The 20,515-nt window shown below is 34.4% G+C and overlaps 1 protein-coding gene across 3 annotated transcripts in view; it reads right to left on the minus strand.

Moving 5' to 3' along the window:
* Naa15-16 (N-alpha-acetyltransferase 15/16) overlaps positions 1–20,515 on the minus strand; it is an 84,266-nt gene that overhangs the window by 50,998 nt on the left and 12,753 nt on the right. For 2 of the 3 annotated variants that reach the window (XM_089248860.1, XM_089248859.1), the window contains exons 5-16: positions 20,389–20,457; positions 19,083–19,217; positions 17,670–17,817; positions 14,451–14,570; positions 12,679–12,774; positions 10,072–10,178; positions 8,622–8,694; positions 7,486–7,658; positions 5,591–5,743; positions 2,158–2,286; positions 1,005–1,154; positions 473–536 (exon numbers count right to left, since the gene is read on the minus strand). In XM_089248860.1, the coding sequence (XP_089104986.1) occupies positions 473–536; positions 1,005–1,154; positions 2,158–2,286; positions 5,591–5,743; positions 7,486–7,658; positions 8,622–8,694; positions 10,072–10,178; positions 12,679–12,774; positions 14,451–14,570; positions 17,670–17,817; positions 19,083–19,217; positions 20,389–20,457 (1,417 nt within the window). The remainder of the gene's footprint in view (positions 1–472; positions 537–1,004; positions 1,155–2,157; positions 2,287–5,590; positions 5,744–7,485; positions 7,659–8,621; positions 8,695–10,071; positions 10,179–12,678; positions 12,775–14,450; positions 14,571–17,669; positions 17,818–19,082; positions 19,218–20,388; positions 20,458–20,515) is intronic. The other variant, XM_089248858.1, reaches the window with a different exon arrangement.

Consider the following 20,515-nt stretch of genomic DNA (forward strand, 5'->3'; position numbering starts at 1 on the left):
GTATTAAATTATCTGGCCATTTCAATTAACTGATATAGGCTTGCCCCAATATGTAGGACGTACAATAAAATCTCTCTTTTGGGAACACTGATGGGACAAAAAAATTTGTCCATAAAAGAGGGGTGACCATTAATCAGGGGTTTGAAATGGATAGTTTTATATTATACAATGGGAAATTATTATGTGGTCGTAAAAGAGCGGTGACCGCATCTGAGGGGTGTCCATTTAAAAGGGTTTTATTGCACATCAATGTTCCCTCTATGCTGTGAGAGTGCACAGCGGCACATGGTGAAAGCACTTCCACTCACATTAAATCCACTACTGGTGTATATGACAAACTGCCTTGCTGTGCACAGAAAAAACAGGCTCACATAGGTAAAAAAATTAGAAGAAATGATACTGTACTATGTACAGCAACGTTTCTTAAAATTATATCAATTGTATAATAAGCTGACTAAAATTTGTGACTTACCCGTCGTTATTTCTTCTGATATTTCATTTTCTGTCAAAGGCTTGTCATATAACCTTAGGTAAACCTGGAATATTATCAAAGCATAATATTATTAGTGGATGAAGTTTGCATATGCAGATTATATATATAGCTGTTTTTTTTATTTTTCAAAGCAGTATATGTAAATTGTACACTGACACAGTTGTAGGCAGGAAATTATAGTAACTACAGATTTAAACAGGTAAATATAGAATTGGAGGGGGAATGACCAAACTTTTCAAACTAATTTTTAATTGCAGTTGGAATTTGTTAAGCATGATATATATGTCAAAATCATTGCATAGACATATGTTAATTAGTTCTATCACCGTGCGTTAAAACATTTTTGGATATCACTTTCATTCATATTTCATTTAAAAAATACGGACACAAAATTTGAGACAACATATTTATTTCCTCTATAAGACATGAGTGTGTGTGTGTGGGGGGGGGGGGGGGAGGTATGGGATGTGTGAGAAACGAATGAAATAACATCAAGAGAGTGCTAGAATACCTCTATTGCAACTTTGGCGGCCTTGAAGTAGAAAGGGTGTGACTGTAAAATATTTTCTAACCTTAGAAGACCAACATATGCCCTTAGTGTCATCTTCCTCATGCAATAAGTATGAAAGTCAAACTGGTCCTCGATGATTTCTGAGAAATGCTATGAGAAAAATTAAGATGATATTACACAAATATAATACACAGAGGTTTTTAATGTGAAAATCAATGAAGTTTTGCATCTTAGAACATCCAATGGAAATTTTACTCTAAATGAATAATATTTAAGTGCAAATGAGTCTCAATATAAAGAGAAAAAAGATTTTCTGGATTACTGCCTAGCCCTTTACTCAACCGTGTTGCTCTTAAGCAACACACACGAGTTTCTTATATTTTTCAAATAAAAGCATTGTATAATTTAAGCTCGTTTTCGGCATTGATGCTTGTAAACAACTTCTAAAAATTCACTTTTTACTTATGAGCTGTTCATAGAGTTTCTATGATCACCAGCAGAATGGTTCAAAGGGACGTCTACTATTTTTTTTACAGGCCATGCAAGAACAATGATAGAAAAGTGCAAGTGGCCAAAAAAAAAAAAGACATTTTCACACCATTCAAATCTATATAAATCATATAAATACCATGTGTTCCCTGAAATGCAATATCCCATATTTGTTTAAATATTGACTTTTTTTGCCATGTAATAGCATGTTGGGTACCTCCTTTGCTTGATATATAACTCCTCAAAATTTTTCTCCTCTGGATTTGTAATGATTGCAGAATAAAAGGTTAAATTGAATATTCTATAAAATATTACATTAAAATGTAAATGAAGAATGAATTTTTACTGCAAGTACACAAAATAAACAGAAAACATGTTAAGGTATGTAAAATAACGGTTTTTGAATGGTGATTCGGCGTGACAATGGTCTAAGGTAGTGATTCTCAACCTTTCATCACCTGCAGTTCCCATGCCTCAGCCAACATTCACCTGCAGCACTAATTAAACCCTTTTCAATGAACTAAACAGCACACACACATCAATATCAACAGCTCATCTTGACACACACATTGAAAACCACTGATCAAAGGATATTGTAGGTTGAATTTTTACAACTACAGCCAAAAGAAGTCATGCATTTAAATGAAAGTGAATTTTAACTCACCCTATCGACTTCATGGCACTTTTTTAAGGCTTCACCCCATTTTTCAAGCCTCTGGTAGGCCATGGCACATTCTGTCTGGAACCACATACATTGCATTTCATTCAAGTTTTCCATTGAAGATACCCCTTCCTAAAAAAATATAAATTGAATAAAATCAACTGCTTCAGCATTTATTAGAGAGGCATGAACGCGCACACACACCAATGGTTTCTATAAAGATGACTGATTTTTGAAGAAAGCAATAACATTTCTGAAAAATCATTCAAACTCCTAATAATTAATTAAAATAAAATGTTCATAAACATAATTAACACTATTCCCATATTTAATTAATAAATAAATATTTCTTACATTTTAGTAAAAACCATCTTTCAATTTTTTTTTTCTCAATGAATTACTTTTTTTTGTTTGAAAATTCTTAATGCTATTATTAACAATATAATTTAAGTGTTTTTTCTCCAGTTACTAAAGTATACTTAATTAGGAAGCTATTTTACAAAAACTGATGAAAAATTAGGTGAATATAATGTATTTAATGAAGCATAAATAATGCACATTAATTAGCAATGATTTACGATATACAGGGTGATTATAACTAAAGTTCTGATTTAAAACACTTTAGAAGAAGAGCCATTGTCAGAATGACTTGGAAAACTTACACGAATATTCCTGAAGCAGCAGAATTTTATATGGCAAAAAGGGGAAAAATACTTAATAGAAAATTAATAACACTGTACTCATCCAACTCAAATTTGCTTGCAGAATGGGAGTGATGGCCATTCAGGGCAAAATGATACTTAATTAGCATTGCATGATTTCATATTTCATGGAAACATCACAAAAAAAAAAAAATGAAGTAATTAAACAAATAACTACAACCTACTCAAGAAATGTTAAATATATTGTCCACCGTAAAATAACGAGGTGAAAGCACAAAAATGCTTGTTCAACAACACATCAGACTACGCCCTGGTCATGATATGGATATGCTTGCAATTCACCAAAGTTCGCAATCCGACCTCTGCTCATAACATTTTGAAGTATCCTCTCTCCCACAGCCAGAAATTGCAAGGGTTAAGGTCAGATGAACTGACCACTGTCTAGGTATCGTGCCATCTTTTTATTGTCAAAATGGTTCTTCAGCAGCTGCTTTGCTGGTATTGTGATGTCCATCTTGATAAAAGTTGTGCTATCCACACACTGATGCTGTTGAACTGTCAAAATGATGCGATTGCACAAAATAGATTATACTGGTGGCTAAATACAGCATCATCTACTTGCACATTTTGAACTACTTGCAGTTTTTTTTCTTTTGCCAAAGAAAATTCCATTGCATCAGGAGTATCAAGGCAAATTTTCAAGTCATTCTGACCATTAGCTTTTATTGTATAGCATAGCTGCCAACTTTTGAAAATGAAAATTCGGGAGATTTTCGCGCAAACCCGTATTTTATGCTAAAACCATTCCCTAATAAATACAATAGGGATTTTTCCAAATAAAATAGGGATTTTCCAAACATAAAAGTTAAAGCGTAGGGAATAAAATCCCTACTGAAGTCAAATTAAAATAGGGATTTTACACACATGGAAGTTAAACCCTTGGGAATAAAATTCCTAGGCAAAAAACAAGTGAAATTGGAGGCCAAAACTTCAATGATGTAAAAATAAATATTGTGTTCAATCAGAAACGCTGTGAACAAACATTCTGCGCGAATGACCCCAAAATCATCGGAAGATGAAGGAAAACACCGTCAATTTTTGAAGAGCACTGACTTTTTGTGACACTTGCTTGATGTTTTTTTTCATTTCACATGAGTGATGATGTCACTCTTTCCACCATGACTGATGTTTATGTCCGTAACACAACTTGTACAAAAAGGAAAAGTCGGCCCTCTTCTGGAACGTTTGATGAAAGGAAATTCATCGGAATAAGTATCTTTAAAATTGATTAAATATGTTTTTGCTTATCAGTATTCGTGTTTTGTTATATCGCACGTTATAACAAAAGAAATTTTGACCACATGCGCGTGACTATAATCTTCAATTATTATCCAGGACTATTGGCTGCTAAGCCATTTCCCTGCACGATAAGACAAACAACTTTCTTGTTACCATCAGAGGGTTTGTAAAACTTCCTTAAAAAGGGAATTTCCCCATTTACGACGTGTGACGTCATTTCGAAAGGGGAAAAAAAAGAGGCTTCATGCCCCACAAGAAATTCCTTAGGGATTGTTTTTATAAGCAGGGATTTTTTTTAATGAAGTAGGGAATTTTAAGGGACAATTAGGGATTTTTGTGATTTTCGTAAAAATTCGGGAGATTTAAGAACTTTTCGGGAGGTCGAGCGATGAAGCTAAAATTCGGGAGATTCCCGAAATATTCGGGAGACTTGGCAGCTATGGTATAGTTTTGGAATCAAAACTTTAATTACACAAATCTAAATTTAATTCAAATCTCCCTGTGTGTGGCAGATTATTTTTTCATAAAGCTGTTACTACTACTATACAGTAGAACCTTGATTAACTTGGGCTTAATGGTGAAAGTATGAAAAAAACTATTGAATATTAAGATTGGGTGATATACAGTATGTGATGTGCTACTTCTTATGAGAAAAAAAAATTAAAATGTCTGAGGTAATGTAACTACTAGTACACTGGTCTTAGTCCCTTTAGGGGCAGCTGGTGTCTTTATTGGATTATAAGACCACCTGTCCCTAGCATGATGATGTCATTACTGTTGCTGCTTCTTTGTGAAAGAAAAAAACAAAAACAACCCTGTGAGATAATACACCACTACATCTAAATGTGTAATGCAATCCTTATTCATGAATTTGCTAAAGATAAAGCATCATGATGTTGCCAATAGTTAGAAAATGTGGCAAGAATGAGAAATTTTGACTTCTATTTATAACTTTAAGCAACCAAGATACTTAATATAAAAAAAAATTATATTCAGGCCACTTTTATGAGATTTTTTTTGAAAACAACTTATATATCATCTTGCACCATTTAAAGATATACCATTAGAATATACCCCAAGAATATAAAATGTAGTAAGAATACAACATATTGGCTAATAATGAACCAATATGATATTTTTAAGGGCACAAATTATATTTAGACCACTTTTATGTGATTTTTCGAAAAAACCACTTGGTTAAAACCAACGTGGTTTAAACCAAACAACCCTGTGATAAACTGTTTGAACCTTCTTAGCAGTTTTTAATTATAATCAACTTTATAAAGAATACATAAGTATCCTTATTTTACCATTATCATCAAATTATTTTAAACGTTATTTCTTTTTTGTGCCAATGCAATCCACAGAAATTCATTTTATTATAACCTCGCAAAGTCTCACATATCCATCTCAAATATCAAACAATCTAGTCTCTAAGAAGGGAGAGGAAATGTATCAAATAAGTTTTAATTTACCCTGGTAAATTTTGAACACATTTCTTCTGCCTCTTTAATCATATTGGCCCGAAGCATGTATTTGGCACACTTTGAGTTAATGTAACGATCTGCCGTGTCCAATGCTTGAGCTTCATCCAAACACCGCACTGCTTCATGAATATCACCAGAATGCTAGTACAAAAAATAAATTCTTTAAATAGAATAAAAATAAGTAAAAACATTTTAAAGCAATGCAACATGCTTAGAAAAAATAGACATTTAAACACCAATTACGTGCATTTGAATAATATTGATTCAAATACCACAGCATGGTATAACATCTGTAATATTTTATTATCAAAAAATCAATAATTAAATAAGCATTTATTCAATAATTTCAATTTTTTTTCCTTCTTTCCTTTATAAACATCAATCACTGTATTCATTGGTAAGAATTTTCTGATTTTAAAATACACGGCGTCCATAATTAAAAGACCTATTTTAAAGTAGCCTACAGGCAAAACCAGTCATCAGAAAAGTGTGAAATTTTGTGGAAGACTTCATGCGGAGATGGGAATTTGTTTTAGAGGGAAAATAATTAGTAGCACGTTACCACTAGAGGGTGCTTTACTTTTAATACCTGTAGTAAGCATGTAAATTTATGCGATGTCACGCAGCAGCTGTTATAAAACCTAGAAACATTCACTGTGATCTTGTTTCTCAATCTGTTTACTGCTCACAATGATAAGTTTACGAGATCGCGCTTTCTTGGTCAAATTGTTTTACCAAAACAGCAATTCCGCAGAAACTGCTCTACAGAAATATTTAAGTTTATTGGAAGAGGATTTGAAAAGGTCCAATGAATGTTAAAACCTTCAGAGTATGCTAACAAAATTTCAAACCACAGGATCGTTGGAAGAGGAAGAAAACCCGTTTCTATAGGCACAGTACAGGTTTCGCTTCAGGTGGAAGAGGACATAGCTTCGAATTCTACTTCGTGGTAGCACTAGTGTCAGGCATGCAGCACAGGCGTTAGATGGGCCATGTTCAACAGTTCATAAGATCATGCAGAAAAAATATCCTCCGATATTATCCATACAAACTTTCACTTATGCAGTGATTGCTTCCACATGATTATGACACTTGACTTTGGTTCTCATTGCAGTAGCCTAAATGTAATTTCTTAATAAAAATGCCCTCTAGTAGCGACATGTGTAATTAATTCCCCCCCCCCCTGAAACAAATTCCCATCACTTCATGAAGTCCTCCACAAAATTTCACAATTTTTTTGATGACTGGTTTCGCCTGTAGGCTACTTTCAAATAGGGTCTTTTAATTATGGACGCCCCGTATATTTGCTTAACTGGTGCATATTATACACAGAAAGTCTGATTTTTCTCCCTTTTTTTCTTTCTCTCTAAAAAAAAAGAGCTTCTGAAGAGGGATCATCATCAGCACACACTTACCCCCCTATTTCCGAACCCCTCCGGCCATTTTCGTTATCTTCACTATGTGCAGACATCTTTTTCTACCCCTATGTAATTTTTTCTTACTAGTCGCAATTCTTACCACATACCTCTTTATCCCAGTATATGTACAGTCTTATATATATAGATAGGGTTTTCTGTATTTGTGAACATTCAAAGCATGATCGTTCATAGCACTGTGTTTTCTTATATTACACACACCTCACTACACTCCTCACTATACACACACCACACTCTCAGCTATGAAATTACATACCTTCTTAATTTTGTCACTGATTTTAACATGCACTTAAATTATTTGATTAAATTTTGGAAGAAAAGGGTGAAGGTTAGATTTATATAGATACGGCACTTCATTCAATTAAATGGTTCAAGTGAAATTTAAAATAAATTACATTTACAGGTCAAAACATGAATCATCATAGCTTATAATAATGATAAAATTACCTTATATAACTTAGCTTTAGTTACAAATAACTCTATTAATGTAGGTGTATGCTCAATAGCTGCATTGATGTACTCCATGGCTTTCGTTGTTTGCCCAAGGTGATCGTAATGCTGAGCAAGGTAGTAATAGGACCATAGCAAAGCTGTGGCTGGCTCTTTTTCTTTGCTAGGATCTTAGAAAGCAAAATAAATGAAAGACTTTTTCTCTCTTTTTTTAAACACACAACACAGCATACAGCAGGTACTTGATATTTAATTCAAAATACTAAAATATCACACTAAATATATATATCTTCTGTTTATTTTTGAAGTCTCTGTGGTTAATATCATGTATAATTTCAACCAGACAAATTAAAAAGCTTATTAATTTCACACTATAGATACAAAAATGTAAAGAATTTTTCTAATTAAAAAAAAACCCTTAAACTGTCTAACCCAGGGATTCTCAAACATTTTTCAACGTAACTGAGCAAATGTGAACCAGCATAAACATCAGCGGTCAATGTAACAACCAAGAATGTTGCCCAATGGTTGGTGTATACAGCTTAATAATGGTTTGCAATTTATTATCTCGCTCGATTGATGTATTGCAATGAATTTCCTAACAATAATAAATTATCATGGTTGTGTCCTGATAAATATTTGTGGTGGTCATCCTCCTACTGCTGGCTAACCTTCAAATGGTGTTTCTGTGCCCCATAAGGATATGCAGAGGTAACAAAGAAAGATTTTCAAACATTTTACATTTGTAACCTTATCAAAAATATTGAACTGCCAATGGTCATAGAGGACCAACACAAGTTTCTGATTATGGAAATAGAATTTTAAATACCTTGCAGCATCGCTGCTTGATCACAAAGTTTTCAACTGTCCAAAATGATTTTTCTCTTGCTTCTCTAACACAATAAACTCAAATTATATTTTTTATAAGCATTAATAATAATGCATCATAAGCAGAGCGATACCACTACTGGCGGGAGTCAATCCACTCCTCACACACTAATCTTTGCATACCTAATTAATTACTCAACTATGTAGGGGGAACTGAAGCTTAGGGCCAGAGGACATAGCATCTACATAGTTACCACCCTGATTTCAAGCATATTCAAACCCATACACACAAATAAAATACTTACGGTCTAAACAGAACACACTGTGGCTAGCCAAACATTCAACATAGCTGTGCACCAATTCTCCGATTATCCTTGCCTGAAATATTGAAAAAAAAGTACATTTTATTATGCACAATACACTACAGTCATTCACAGCGAAATTCATTGCCAATTGATTAATTAGACAGATAATCATTGCTTCAGCCTTCAGTAGAACGTGAAAGTATGAGAAATTGAGATTGACCATAAATTTCATTTAAATTTTATAGACATGAGTTATATTCAAATATATACAAATAGTGGTTTTAAATATAGCACATCAAAACATTTTAATATAATTTTGATTGAGTAGAGGATTATACATTTTGGAGCCTAGATGGATCCAAACCCAAAAAATACAGAAGTGTCTGGTAATTCAACTCTAATCTATCGCTGAACTAACCCCAAATTGCCATCTATGAATTTTTAAAAATTTATTTTCTATAAATTAACTTTTGAAATATTTATTTGTATTCAAACCTTACAGAAAAAAACAAGCAGATAGGCAGTCCAAAAAAAAAATTAACATATATAATTTATAACCCATAGGGAGACAATGCAAATGCAGTACTCTGAAAGTTTGCATGTGTCACAATAAGGTTTTCATTTAGCTAGAATAAAATAGAAATTTTTCTGATGTGTGAAGCAAATTGGTATAATTTCCTGCAATAAGGCTGCAGCTTATGTACTTTTAAAGTTATTTTTAGTTCTTGCAGCTAATCCATTACATTTTTCTTCTAAGAATTTTATCGTACTAGTTATTTCATTATGTGAGGCTTAAATGAAACTGCACTGCAAAAAAGGTTGCAAGGTGTTAACTACAAAAATGTTTTACAGAATTTTTCTTGGGCTGCTTATACATCCCAGCTGCTTATTTACCGAAAATGAGAGTATAATACTCAAAATGTCATTATTATTAATAAACTGAAAAAAAAAATTGATACTCCAGCTAAATTTCATAGCCCAAACATTTCCTCCCAACTAAAGCAGTGCAAAATAGTGTATTCTTTGATCTGTCCAGAACTTACGAATGATTTTGCCATCAATGAATATTGTTGGCAATATTAATTAATTTACTAATATTGTTTACAACAAATGGAGTTGTAAATTCCTTCACTCAAATCAAAAACAAAACTTAGAATGGTGGTGTTTAAAGCAATATACACCTCACATATATTTTTAAAAAATGCTTCGTTTTAGGGCTGCTGCATTTTCATACTAATATATTTCAATTTTAATTAAACACCACAAAGATTAAAATATATTTTATGAGCCTTTAACTCATTCATTCCAATTCTCCCTGACACACTTTCACATTTTGACACCACAATTTTTTTAATTTTTGCTTACAAAAAAACTGAACTTTTCTTGCACCTTTAAAATGTTTAAAAACTTCACATGGTAATTGATACTTCAGATGAATAAAAAAACTTACCTTCTCTGGGTCTTTATAAAGTGACCTCAAGTCAACAAATAAAGGAGGGACACCTTTCCTCAATGCTTTCTGTATATACAAGCTCACAAGCTCCTTAAAGGTATCACCTAAACCAGAGATGACCCAGTGATAGTTTTGTTTACATATTTTTTTTCATTGAATATCGAGCTTATATAATTAGTACTAATAATTAAAAAGAAAAATTCTGCTAATCCCCAAAGTGGACAAAAACTCCATGTGCCATACTCATTTGAAATTTGGTCCAGATGAAAGTTTACACAGTAAAAAAAATATTGGACCACCTCAATAACAAACAAGTCTTGAATTATAAACAGTGGCGTCAGAGCTGGTGGTGTCACTTCAGCTCACCATGGTAATTTATGGCTTGGATCTGAGCACTCACTAAATTGATTCAGAAATCTGAATTCCCTACATAAAGATCAAGATGAACACCGACAACATAATCATAGTACAATAAAAAATAATCACTCAAAAACTTAATTTTTTTAAAATTTTAATTCAAAGTTCATTAAATACAGCACCTCCGAGGCACTGGAACCTAGAGGACTAAGGCCACATGAGCCCTCCCCCCCAAAACGTTCCGAGGTCGCAGAGTCCCTTGATAATTCATGGATATTAAAATTCATTCCCAACCTGCATATGCTCTTGTTGACCGTATATACGGATATCTAGCAACCCTAGACCCCCATCCCCGTTTTCTTCGTATCAGAGCACCTACGACGCAACATTCTTTCCGACACAGGTTCCGCAAGCTTGACCATGCACTACACAAATGAAGCCAGGTCCAGACCCACTGCGCTGGATCATTCAAAAACCTGTTTTTATCCCACAGCGTGGGACGGTTTTGACGGAAAACAGGTTTTTGCACATTTGGGCATCAAGTAGAGCCAACACCTTCTACAGCAGACTTTTTTTGTGCGAAGCGTTGATGGCACTGAAATAGTCTATTTCACCTGCAGCCAGTGATGACTTCAGTGATGTCATAAGCTTCATGCTGAGGCTTTCTGCTATAGGTCTTGGTAGAGCAGCAGGTTTGGATGCAGCTTTACAGATTGCCTTCTGCGCACACACAAAACAGATCGGCTCCGAGTTTGTCTCCTCTCGAACTCTCGCATGTGTATACAAATTCATAGTCACAGTAAAAATGAATGCAATTTTGAAAAAAATAAGTAAAACACCACAAGAAACCCAAAAACCAGAATTTTTAAAACCAATTTCCGTAATATCGAGAATGTCTCTCGTAGCTCTGTCATTGCAGCTGTCTGTAGAAACTATGGGCAATCTGTAGCAGTTGGCAACTCTGCACAAGTCTGTATATGTTAATATATACTTCAGTAAAAATATACTTAAATCACTGTGGATGAAAACTAGCTCTTATAGAAATGTTAATCTTTCCAGTGAAAAATAAACAAACATTCAAAAACTACAAAATTTTTGGCACAAATTTGAAACAAATGAAGTTACTTAATGTTTAATCTGCATTTTGTTTCAAACTATCTTTGTTCACTTTCTCAACAATGGTCAACAAAATGAACAAAACCTTTGATACCAGAGCACAATTTATTACTGTTTGGTGGACTATTAGATGAATCAGAGGAACTTTAAGAAATGCAACTAACCAGTTTTTTATTTATTTTTTAATTTTATGATTGTCATGATTTCCCTTGTTCTATAATGATCATCCACACCTCCCATAGTGCCCACACAGAGATATCAATGGATAAAATCATGGAAAATTCTGATTCTTTATACACAGTCAAATCTCTTCTGTTCCAGACTCTGCCACGAAGATGGGCAACTGGATAAGTGCTGGGGCAGATTTCTGGCATTCATTCATTCAGTGAAATCTCTTTATACCATATTCCTCTTAATCCTTTGCAGTCCAGAGGTTTTTCTGTACTTCATTGGTACAGTTCATATTTTTTAGTGCCTCCTCCGTAATGAGGAAGATCCCTGGAAATATGTTTTTTGTATAGCTTATGAGTTTTGCTAAGAAGTCACATTCACAGTAGCCTTCCTGTGATCGCAAGGGGTGTTTTTTGTAATAAAGTACCAATTTTTCCCGATGTCGATTCCACCTCTACATAGGACTTGCAAGAGGTTAAACCATCACTTTCCTGGATGAAGCATAGAGCAATTAACTGCACCCCGATATATCATTAAATTCAAGTTTTATCTTGACTTAATCTGTTATTTTCATGTGAAAAATAGCTTCTAAGATGTGATTAAAAGATACTGTATTATAATTTTTTTGTAAAAAATCATCAATTGAATGGGTGTTTGGAAGGCATGAAGTTAAAGAAAGGCATGTGTTACAATTTAAAAATTTCACTGAAAAACACCAAAAATTAAAGGTATTTCATTTCAAGTCTGTTAGCGCATATACACAGAAATCACATATGCACTTCTTCCACTTTTCTAGCAGTAGTTCTGGACACCAACACCATTACAGAGGAGTTGTGTCAAATAACATTTTATCTTCTTATAGACACCCATTGAGAGAGTATATAGATATATATATAACAAACTTTAACAATGGTAATATCATGAGATTATGATAATGAAATTATTATCTAATACAATTACCTGTGGTGAACTCAAGAGGCCTTCTCTGTGGTGCTTGCGCCCTTGGATATTTCTCTTGAAGTTCTCTGTAAATTTTTGTCTTCTCTTCAACTGTTTCTGAAACAATGATTTAATTAATTTTAACCCGTTCATTTTTTGCAAATATACTCAGAAAATATTCTTCACAATGAAACATAAAATTCTGACACACTATATATATATATATATATATTTGGTACTTGAAAATTCCTAGAACAGTTTTCAAGTTTTTGATTTTTTTTAGTAATACAGTGAAAATCCTATATAATGATATTAGTCTCTGGTCCCCAATACACTTTTCATAGTGTTAATATATTCCATTTCAATAACTCCTTTATAACTATACATTCCTCCTGTCCCTAGAGTACAGTTATAAAGGTGCTCCACCATATATTTTGACTTTTAATTCTCAAAATATTAGAATGTTCAAATATTTTCCGAGTTTTTCAAAGTTTAATGAAAATGATTTCCCATTGTTATGTAGACCAGGGGCTGTAACGTGCCGATGGTCCCCCAGCGTAAAAGTCTGTAGTCACCGTTACGTAAATCTGTTGTTTACATTAATATTGTTACTATTCATCGGCAGTGGTGATCGTATGGCGACGATCAAGGCTGATCGTGATGTCCGCCTACGATCACATGCAAAGAGGTGACCTTGAAGCCAATTGACTTGATTAGACACGTGCGGTCGGAAGTTTTTCCTTTAAATACCGGCCGTATATTGTAACAGGTCTGATTCTGCGTTCATCCTTTGTTTGTTCTTTTCAACTGAAGCCCTCTAGGAGGACGGTTCACAGTCTTGCTACCGTATCCATTGGCCTTAGGCTGGGAACATAAGCTGATAATTCGTTAAAATGAAATAGTTTACAGTATTTGATTTTGTTTCCCAGCAGGTCCGGAATCGAAAACATTAGTTAATCTTCACAGTCAAAATTCTTCATTGCTGATCAAAGTGGTCCAGCCCTCAACCGAGAGGCCCCCCGGAGCTGATCAAGGTGGTCCGGCCCTCAACGGAGAGGTTCCCTGGAGCTGATCAAGGTGGTCCGGCCCTCAACCGAGAGGCCTCCTGGTGCTAATCGAAACGATCCGGCTCTCAACCGAGAGACCTTCACTGATACTTGCGGGGAAAAGCTACGTCGAAGTGACTAACAACATGGATGTCCGATCAGCATAAACGTTTGACTGTTGATGATCATCAATTGGTGAGCCAGTATCTTTCTGTTAATGTCAAATAGAGGGATCCTTGTTGTACTAATCTATTCTTAAAATTGACTAACTTTATATTGAAATTAATAAATAATATTTCATGTGAAAGTTTATTTGCAATCATTTTCCACTTGTCGTTTGCCACCTTATTACTGGATATTTCGAACAGGGCAAGCAACTCCCATAAGGGGCGTTGCAGGGCGGGGTGCATGTGTGGTGTAGCAGTAGTAGGTAGGGCCTCTAAAAAATGGCTCGGGATCCATGATGTTCTTAAGTCAGCCACCTCGTTGGGCAATTTGCCTGTTGTGGCGTGGTATTTGTATTATGTTGATGCCACTTCAACACAGGACCCCGCAGAAGGTATAAACTTCATTTAAAACAAAGCTATACTTTACTTTTTTCATATGGTATGACTAATCAAATAACTTTCACTTTGTGAAATGGTACCCATAACACTGAACTTTAGGAAATGTCAGCACACACATATATTTCTTTCGAAAATGTTACCCAACAATTACAGATTCAAGGAACTTTCATCCTTTTCATACCTGCTTGCAAAGCCGTCTCCAGTCCTTTGTAGTACATATGATTTTCTTGATTCCGACATAAAAGTTCTCTAAACACTCTCTCAGCATCACTATAAAGTTTAAGTTCCAGGTAGAGTTTGGCTGAAAATTGAAATACTTATATTAATATTTAAAAAGGAATGTTTAATAAATTGAAATCAGCCTACAATGATAGCTGGACAATAGTTTAAGAAGGAGAAGCTTCACAAATGAAAACAGGCATAGAAAGCATCATATAAACAAGTAAAAGAGATCTGGAATTGATGCATACTAATAATGCTACTCAAGGGGGGGGAAACAAAAAAAATTATGTTTGCAAGGAAATTTTGATGTTTTTATGGCTATTATGTGTGTGTGTGCCTGCTGATTTTGAAACTGGTATTGGCTTTGCCAAATTGGCTCTAATTTTTGAGATAATGCATACTCTCAACATGCCAATAGTCTTCAGCCATCAATTTTTATTTTAAATTTCTTATTTATTCTCCTATATCATTACGTTCATATCACGATCAGACATCAGTGGTCTTTATTGATATCAAGTTTATTATTCATTTAAATTTCGCACACTTTGAATATTTTTCATGCTGCTTATGTATCACTATTGAGAAATTTAATTTCCATTTTATCTCAAAAACTAGAGCCAACCCGACAAAATCAATGTCAGATTCAGAATCAGTGCAATCATGTAATACATTGCCATCCTAGTAATCATATATATACTCTATACCAGTGTTTCTTAACCTTTTTCAGCTCATGGTCTCCCCATGGATCAGATTTTTTTTCTCATGGCCCCACTGTCCTATCCAGGGCTCCCTCTACCCTTATCCAAGAGTGAGATACTTTCTATTTTTTTATTATGAATGCAATTTTAATAAATCAGGACAATCTCTAGAATCCTGGCTAGGCGCGGATTCAAATGATGGATTATCATCTCCCAGGTGTTTAATTATATGGTAAAAAAGGGTCTCTGTAAAATATGAGACGATCCACTGAGCATGCACAATAAATCAACTCTCCCAACACATTAACCGTTGTTCTGGCAGCCATCCATACTTAGCTGGAAGTAACAGCTTACATATGAAAATCATAGTACCAGATCCCATATAGTGCAGTCCCCCTCCCTCCCTCCATTATAGACATGAAGACCCGGGTCATGTCCACATAGACTCAAGGGTTAAGATGCCCCTACTTCTATGGACGGATCTGATGAATTCTGAAAGTAGTAATAATTTTCAACCATGTTTCACCTTTAAAGCTTTTCTCTTCACAGCTCTCTATGACTCCCTTCACCACCTGTCGTGGATCACCTTTCTTCTGATTTTCTCCCGTGGCCCCATAGAATATCCCCGGACCGCAGGGGGGGGGGCATATGGCATCAGGTTGAGAAACACTGCTCTATACAATCATGGCTGTAATATTATGTCCAAACGCCAGTGTAATAAATTCAAACAAGTTCTGTGTTTTCCTTCATTTCTTTTCAACGTCGCAAAGCTTTATAGCAATCCCATTATCATGTGATTGTCTATTATCTAAGAAAGTTGCTTTTTCTTTCCCTCCTTTCTTTATAATGTATCTTTCCACTATATACATGTAAGAGCGAAAGACAACACATAGGGTAATGATGAAGAGAGGAGACTAAAAAAACCTTATCCATATCTCATCTATTATACTCTTTTTCCTTTTATATTCCCTTCTTCCAACATTTGGTTAGTGTAAGGTTCAGGAGAAAAGAGTGGAAAGATGGCCTGGGAGAAACAGGAGTCGCGAGAGAAAGAAAATAGAGCGGTTTAAGACATTTGAAAAAGTGAGGGGGAGTGTGAACATTTGTACCGAAGAGACATGATGGTTTCGTTGGGGAATGTTGGATAACAAATGAAATAAAGTGTTTTTTTTTTCTTTTGGGAGTCTAGAACCCAGTTATATCATCCCCGAATCGTAGTAGAAGTACAGCCGAGGACCTACGACAGATAAGAAGACGGGGGAAACTTTACTGTTATAGGTTAAGACAAGGTTACCATATTTATCGCCGATTGTTAAATAGAGATAATCCAAATGTCTTGCCAAAACCTCGTACGTAAAATGGTTAAACATCAGGGCTTGACAAATTGAAAAAAGAATTAGGTACCAGCAACCATGAATGTTTTCAAGCCAAACGACCATTTTTTTTTTTTACTTTTCCACGACTATATCCCTTTCTCATGTGGAAAGATACAGAATTTCAAAATTTTGTACCATTGTTTACAGACTTCAATTTAGCAATCCACATACAAAACATTTTAGGCTGCATACTGATTTTCTAGTTGCCATTGTGACAGGGATTTGTCAAGTCCTGATATGCACTGCTCAGAGCAATTAGAGGATAGGTATCACAGTCTATGCCCTTTACAATGACCGATACCACAGGTCCCAAATATTTTCCTATTTCCACCATGTTATTTTTTACCCAATACTAGTAAATATCATTCAGTCCATTACAACAATTAAACTCAGCTCCCCCCCTCCTTTTCTTTGCAAAGAAACAGACAAAATCTGCTGTTGAGTGTGTTGACCTTCGATGTTTCGAGAAGAAAGGACACGAGACATAGATGGCTTAAAGATGAAACGTGTTAGTACTTCTATTTCCCCAGAAGTCGGCACCATCACTAGAAACTTTGCTTACCGTTTCAATTTATTTTTTCACATGGTAGCTCATTCTTACTTCCCACGTGGTCGATTTTTTACCTTGTTATACATTTCGTTGCGAAATTCTACTTAATTTTTTAATGGAAGAGTACACAAGCAAGTGAAATTATTTTGCTGCTTGTAGTAAGTAAAAAATAAATGTAAGTTTAGGCCATACTATTTTCATAGGTACAATATGTATGTTTTTTTTCAGCCAGACACATTTTCATTTTAGCAAAATAAAATAATTTTTTATTCTATCAACACAATACACATAATATTTACAAGAGAAGCTGATTTTTTTTCAAAACATTTGATATAACGACCTCCCAATATTATGTCCGTTTTCCGTGGCATGGAGAGGGGTCATTATAACAAGCATCAGCTGTACTTAAATTTATTTAAATTCACTGAAACTTAGTTGATCAACTTTTGTGACAAAAACTCTTTGTGAATACCTAACAATGTAGTTTGTCGATATTTTTATCAATCGAAACTACGAATATGAAAAACTAAAAACAAGAAATTATGACAACTTACCTTTTGTTTCCATTACACTGAGCCTGTCACATATTTGTTCTTCATATTTGTTCAGATGATTTAATGCATCTTCAAGATTCCCAGCCTCTATCATCACCATGTTTTGGTACAGCAGTAACTCACTGTGCTCGTAATCGTAACCTCTTTTCTATTCAAAAAAATTTGGAAAAATACTATTACTCAACCGTACATATAAATGCAAAGGCCACAACAGAAAAAATGCCCAACAAGGTGGCTGAAAAAAGATGTCCATAAAAAATATGGATGTAGAATATATTATCTACACTATATCAAAAATACAATTGCAATTGGTTACAATACAATTGCAATTGGTTACAATACAATTGCAATTGGTTACAATACAATTGCAATTGGTTACAATACAATTGCAATTGGTTACAATACAATTGCAATTGGTTACAATACAATTGCAATTGGTTACAATACAATTGCAATTGGTTACAATACAATTGCAAGACCAGAGCAATAAAATTTGAATTTGAGAATATCAAAAATACAGCAACCCAACAAGAGCAATAAAAACCAATAACTATGATAAAATATAAATATACTGCCCATAAAAAATTATGGTCTCATCTAAGCATGGGTAGCTTCTCAACTTATCCCAATATGTTTATTGTACTTATTTTTAAATGTGTCAATTGCATTCCACTATCTCCAGAGGTAAGCTTTTTTTTTTTTTCAAACCGAGCACAACTCAGGTCTATTGCCATAGGCAATTTACTACCTTGTGAGTTGTGCCAGAAGTGTAAGTGCGTGTACCTAACAGTCTGAAAGCGTATCTAGTGTTGTGTATGATTTTTCAGTGCTGCCATCTATATCTCAGAAGTGAAGTGAGTGATGTGTAGTGACTGAATATTTGTACTGTTTGTAGGACTGTTGCTCTCTGTGGCGAGACTTTTTAACGGGGAGATCGGTTCCCATTTGCGCCTTGAAGTTGGGAACCACAGAAAACTAACTTCAGCCGACCACCACTGTGGTGACGGTGAGGCTCGAATCCGGGTCCCCGCGATGCGAGTCCGTCAATATGACCACTCGACCACCACAGCGGCCCAGAGGTAAGCTATTCCATTTATCCACAACCATGTTAAGGAAAAACTGTATGGGTTAAAAATTAAAGCATAGAAGAACGACAGGCCCACACCAATAACGTATGGCCCACACCAAGGTAGAACAATGAATTTGGTTAAAAACAAACATGGTCTAAAATGGTTGAAATATTTACTTCCTAACTTTTTGGGCAGTCTAGATCGTTAAAAAAATTATGCCTGCTGATAAAAAATATTAATTTCCTTAGCAATGATCATGCATATGTTCTCCACAGAGAAAATTCTTAAATCAGATCAATTCAAAAAAAACTTTTGTATGCATTAAATCATAAACAAAACTCACCGTTTGTGTCTTTCTGAATTCTTCCAATATCTTTAAGGCCATATCGAAGTCCTTCAAAAGATGATAAGCCATTGCAAAGCCTATCCATGATGCCCTTTGTGTAGGTCGCAAATTGAATAGCTGATACCTAGTGTCCTAAAATCATTGTAAAAATGTTTCAGTAAAAAGGACTTTTAATTATCACTCAATCTGATAAAAAATTCAATAAAAACAAGGAAAATTCAGATGTCAGTCTCATAAACTGGAATAAAAATAATAGCCTTATAATTATTGTTAGAAATTAAGAGTCACTAGCATTTGAGTTTTTTTTTTAGGAATGTTGAACTAATAAAGCTGATTCAATTCCCTGTCTGAAAAGTTTTCACAATTTGAGAATTTTTTTTTTTTTGCTTGTTACATTTCTCAGCGTAGTTTCACTATGCATACCCCTTACTCCATCAAAGAAAGAATGAGGTACTCCCACTCATAATGAACAAATTTTTCTCAAGTTTTGATAGAATGGCATTCTATCAAGCCTTGATGATAAAATGGTATTGCACAGAGGATGTAAGAATGACCATACAAAGGACACTCTCGGCATAAGTCTGTTACTCATCATTAATTCTATGCAGTGGAATTATTTTGAGTGACTGATGACAGGGGTCTGTCTAGCTAGGTGAGAACCTTGCTCAGTCAATAAATTCTCTCTCTTAAATCCCTTACATCATCAGGAAATGATTCAATGGAAACAAGCATTTCTCATGGCAGGGAAAATTTCTGTGAATCCATGTGAAAATTTATGGTACAAAAATATGTGAAACCTTCATTTTTGAAATTTACAGCTGCAAACCAACTAGTGCAAAGCTCACCATGGCGGTTTGAAAATTGGTATTGGCAATTATCTAAAATTTTTGGTATACAATTCCTTAAATTAGAGTCTAAGGAAAGCTTAGAATCTTTGGGTGATTAAATCCCAGAAAAGTAAAGAAAAACAAACATTATTTAGGACCTTCTTCTGGAGAAAAGACTATGCTCTTGGCTCCTAGAACATTTGGTTGGTGCCTAAAATTTTCTTCAATTCGTCAAGTCCTGGCCTACTCTATAGAATCACAGAAAGCTGAAATTTGTGCCAAGACAAAAAAATACCTCTCATGTAAAAAAAATACCTCTGCTATCTCATGTCACAAAACTTTCTTAGAGTGTCCTTTGTAAAAATCTAAAAACCATCACTAAAATTAAATTTTACCTATCAAAAGTTATTAAAATGAGCTTTATGAATATTGAAACAAGTAACTTGACACAATAACAAATTACAAGGAGGACTTACCCGATAACCTTCCAAATCTCTCATCTGTATCTGAAGCAGAGAGAGATCCCTTAGGATTTGAATATTGTCCTAAAATAAATCAAGTGGTGTATTTAGAATAAAAAAATTTATTTTTACTTCATAAATT

Source organism: Pholcus phalangioides, unplaced genomic scaffold (genome assembly GCF_987345545.1).
Source record: "Pholcus phalangioides strain wild (caught in Gottingen) unplaced genomic scaffold, Ppha-v1.0 ptg000020l_1, whole genome shotgun sequence".
In the NCBI taxonomy this organism is placed as follows: domain Eukaryota; kingdom Metazoa; phylum Arthropoda; class Arachnida; order Araneae; family Pholcidae; genus Pholcus; species Pholcus phalangioides.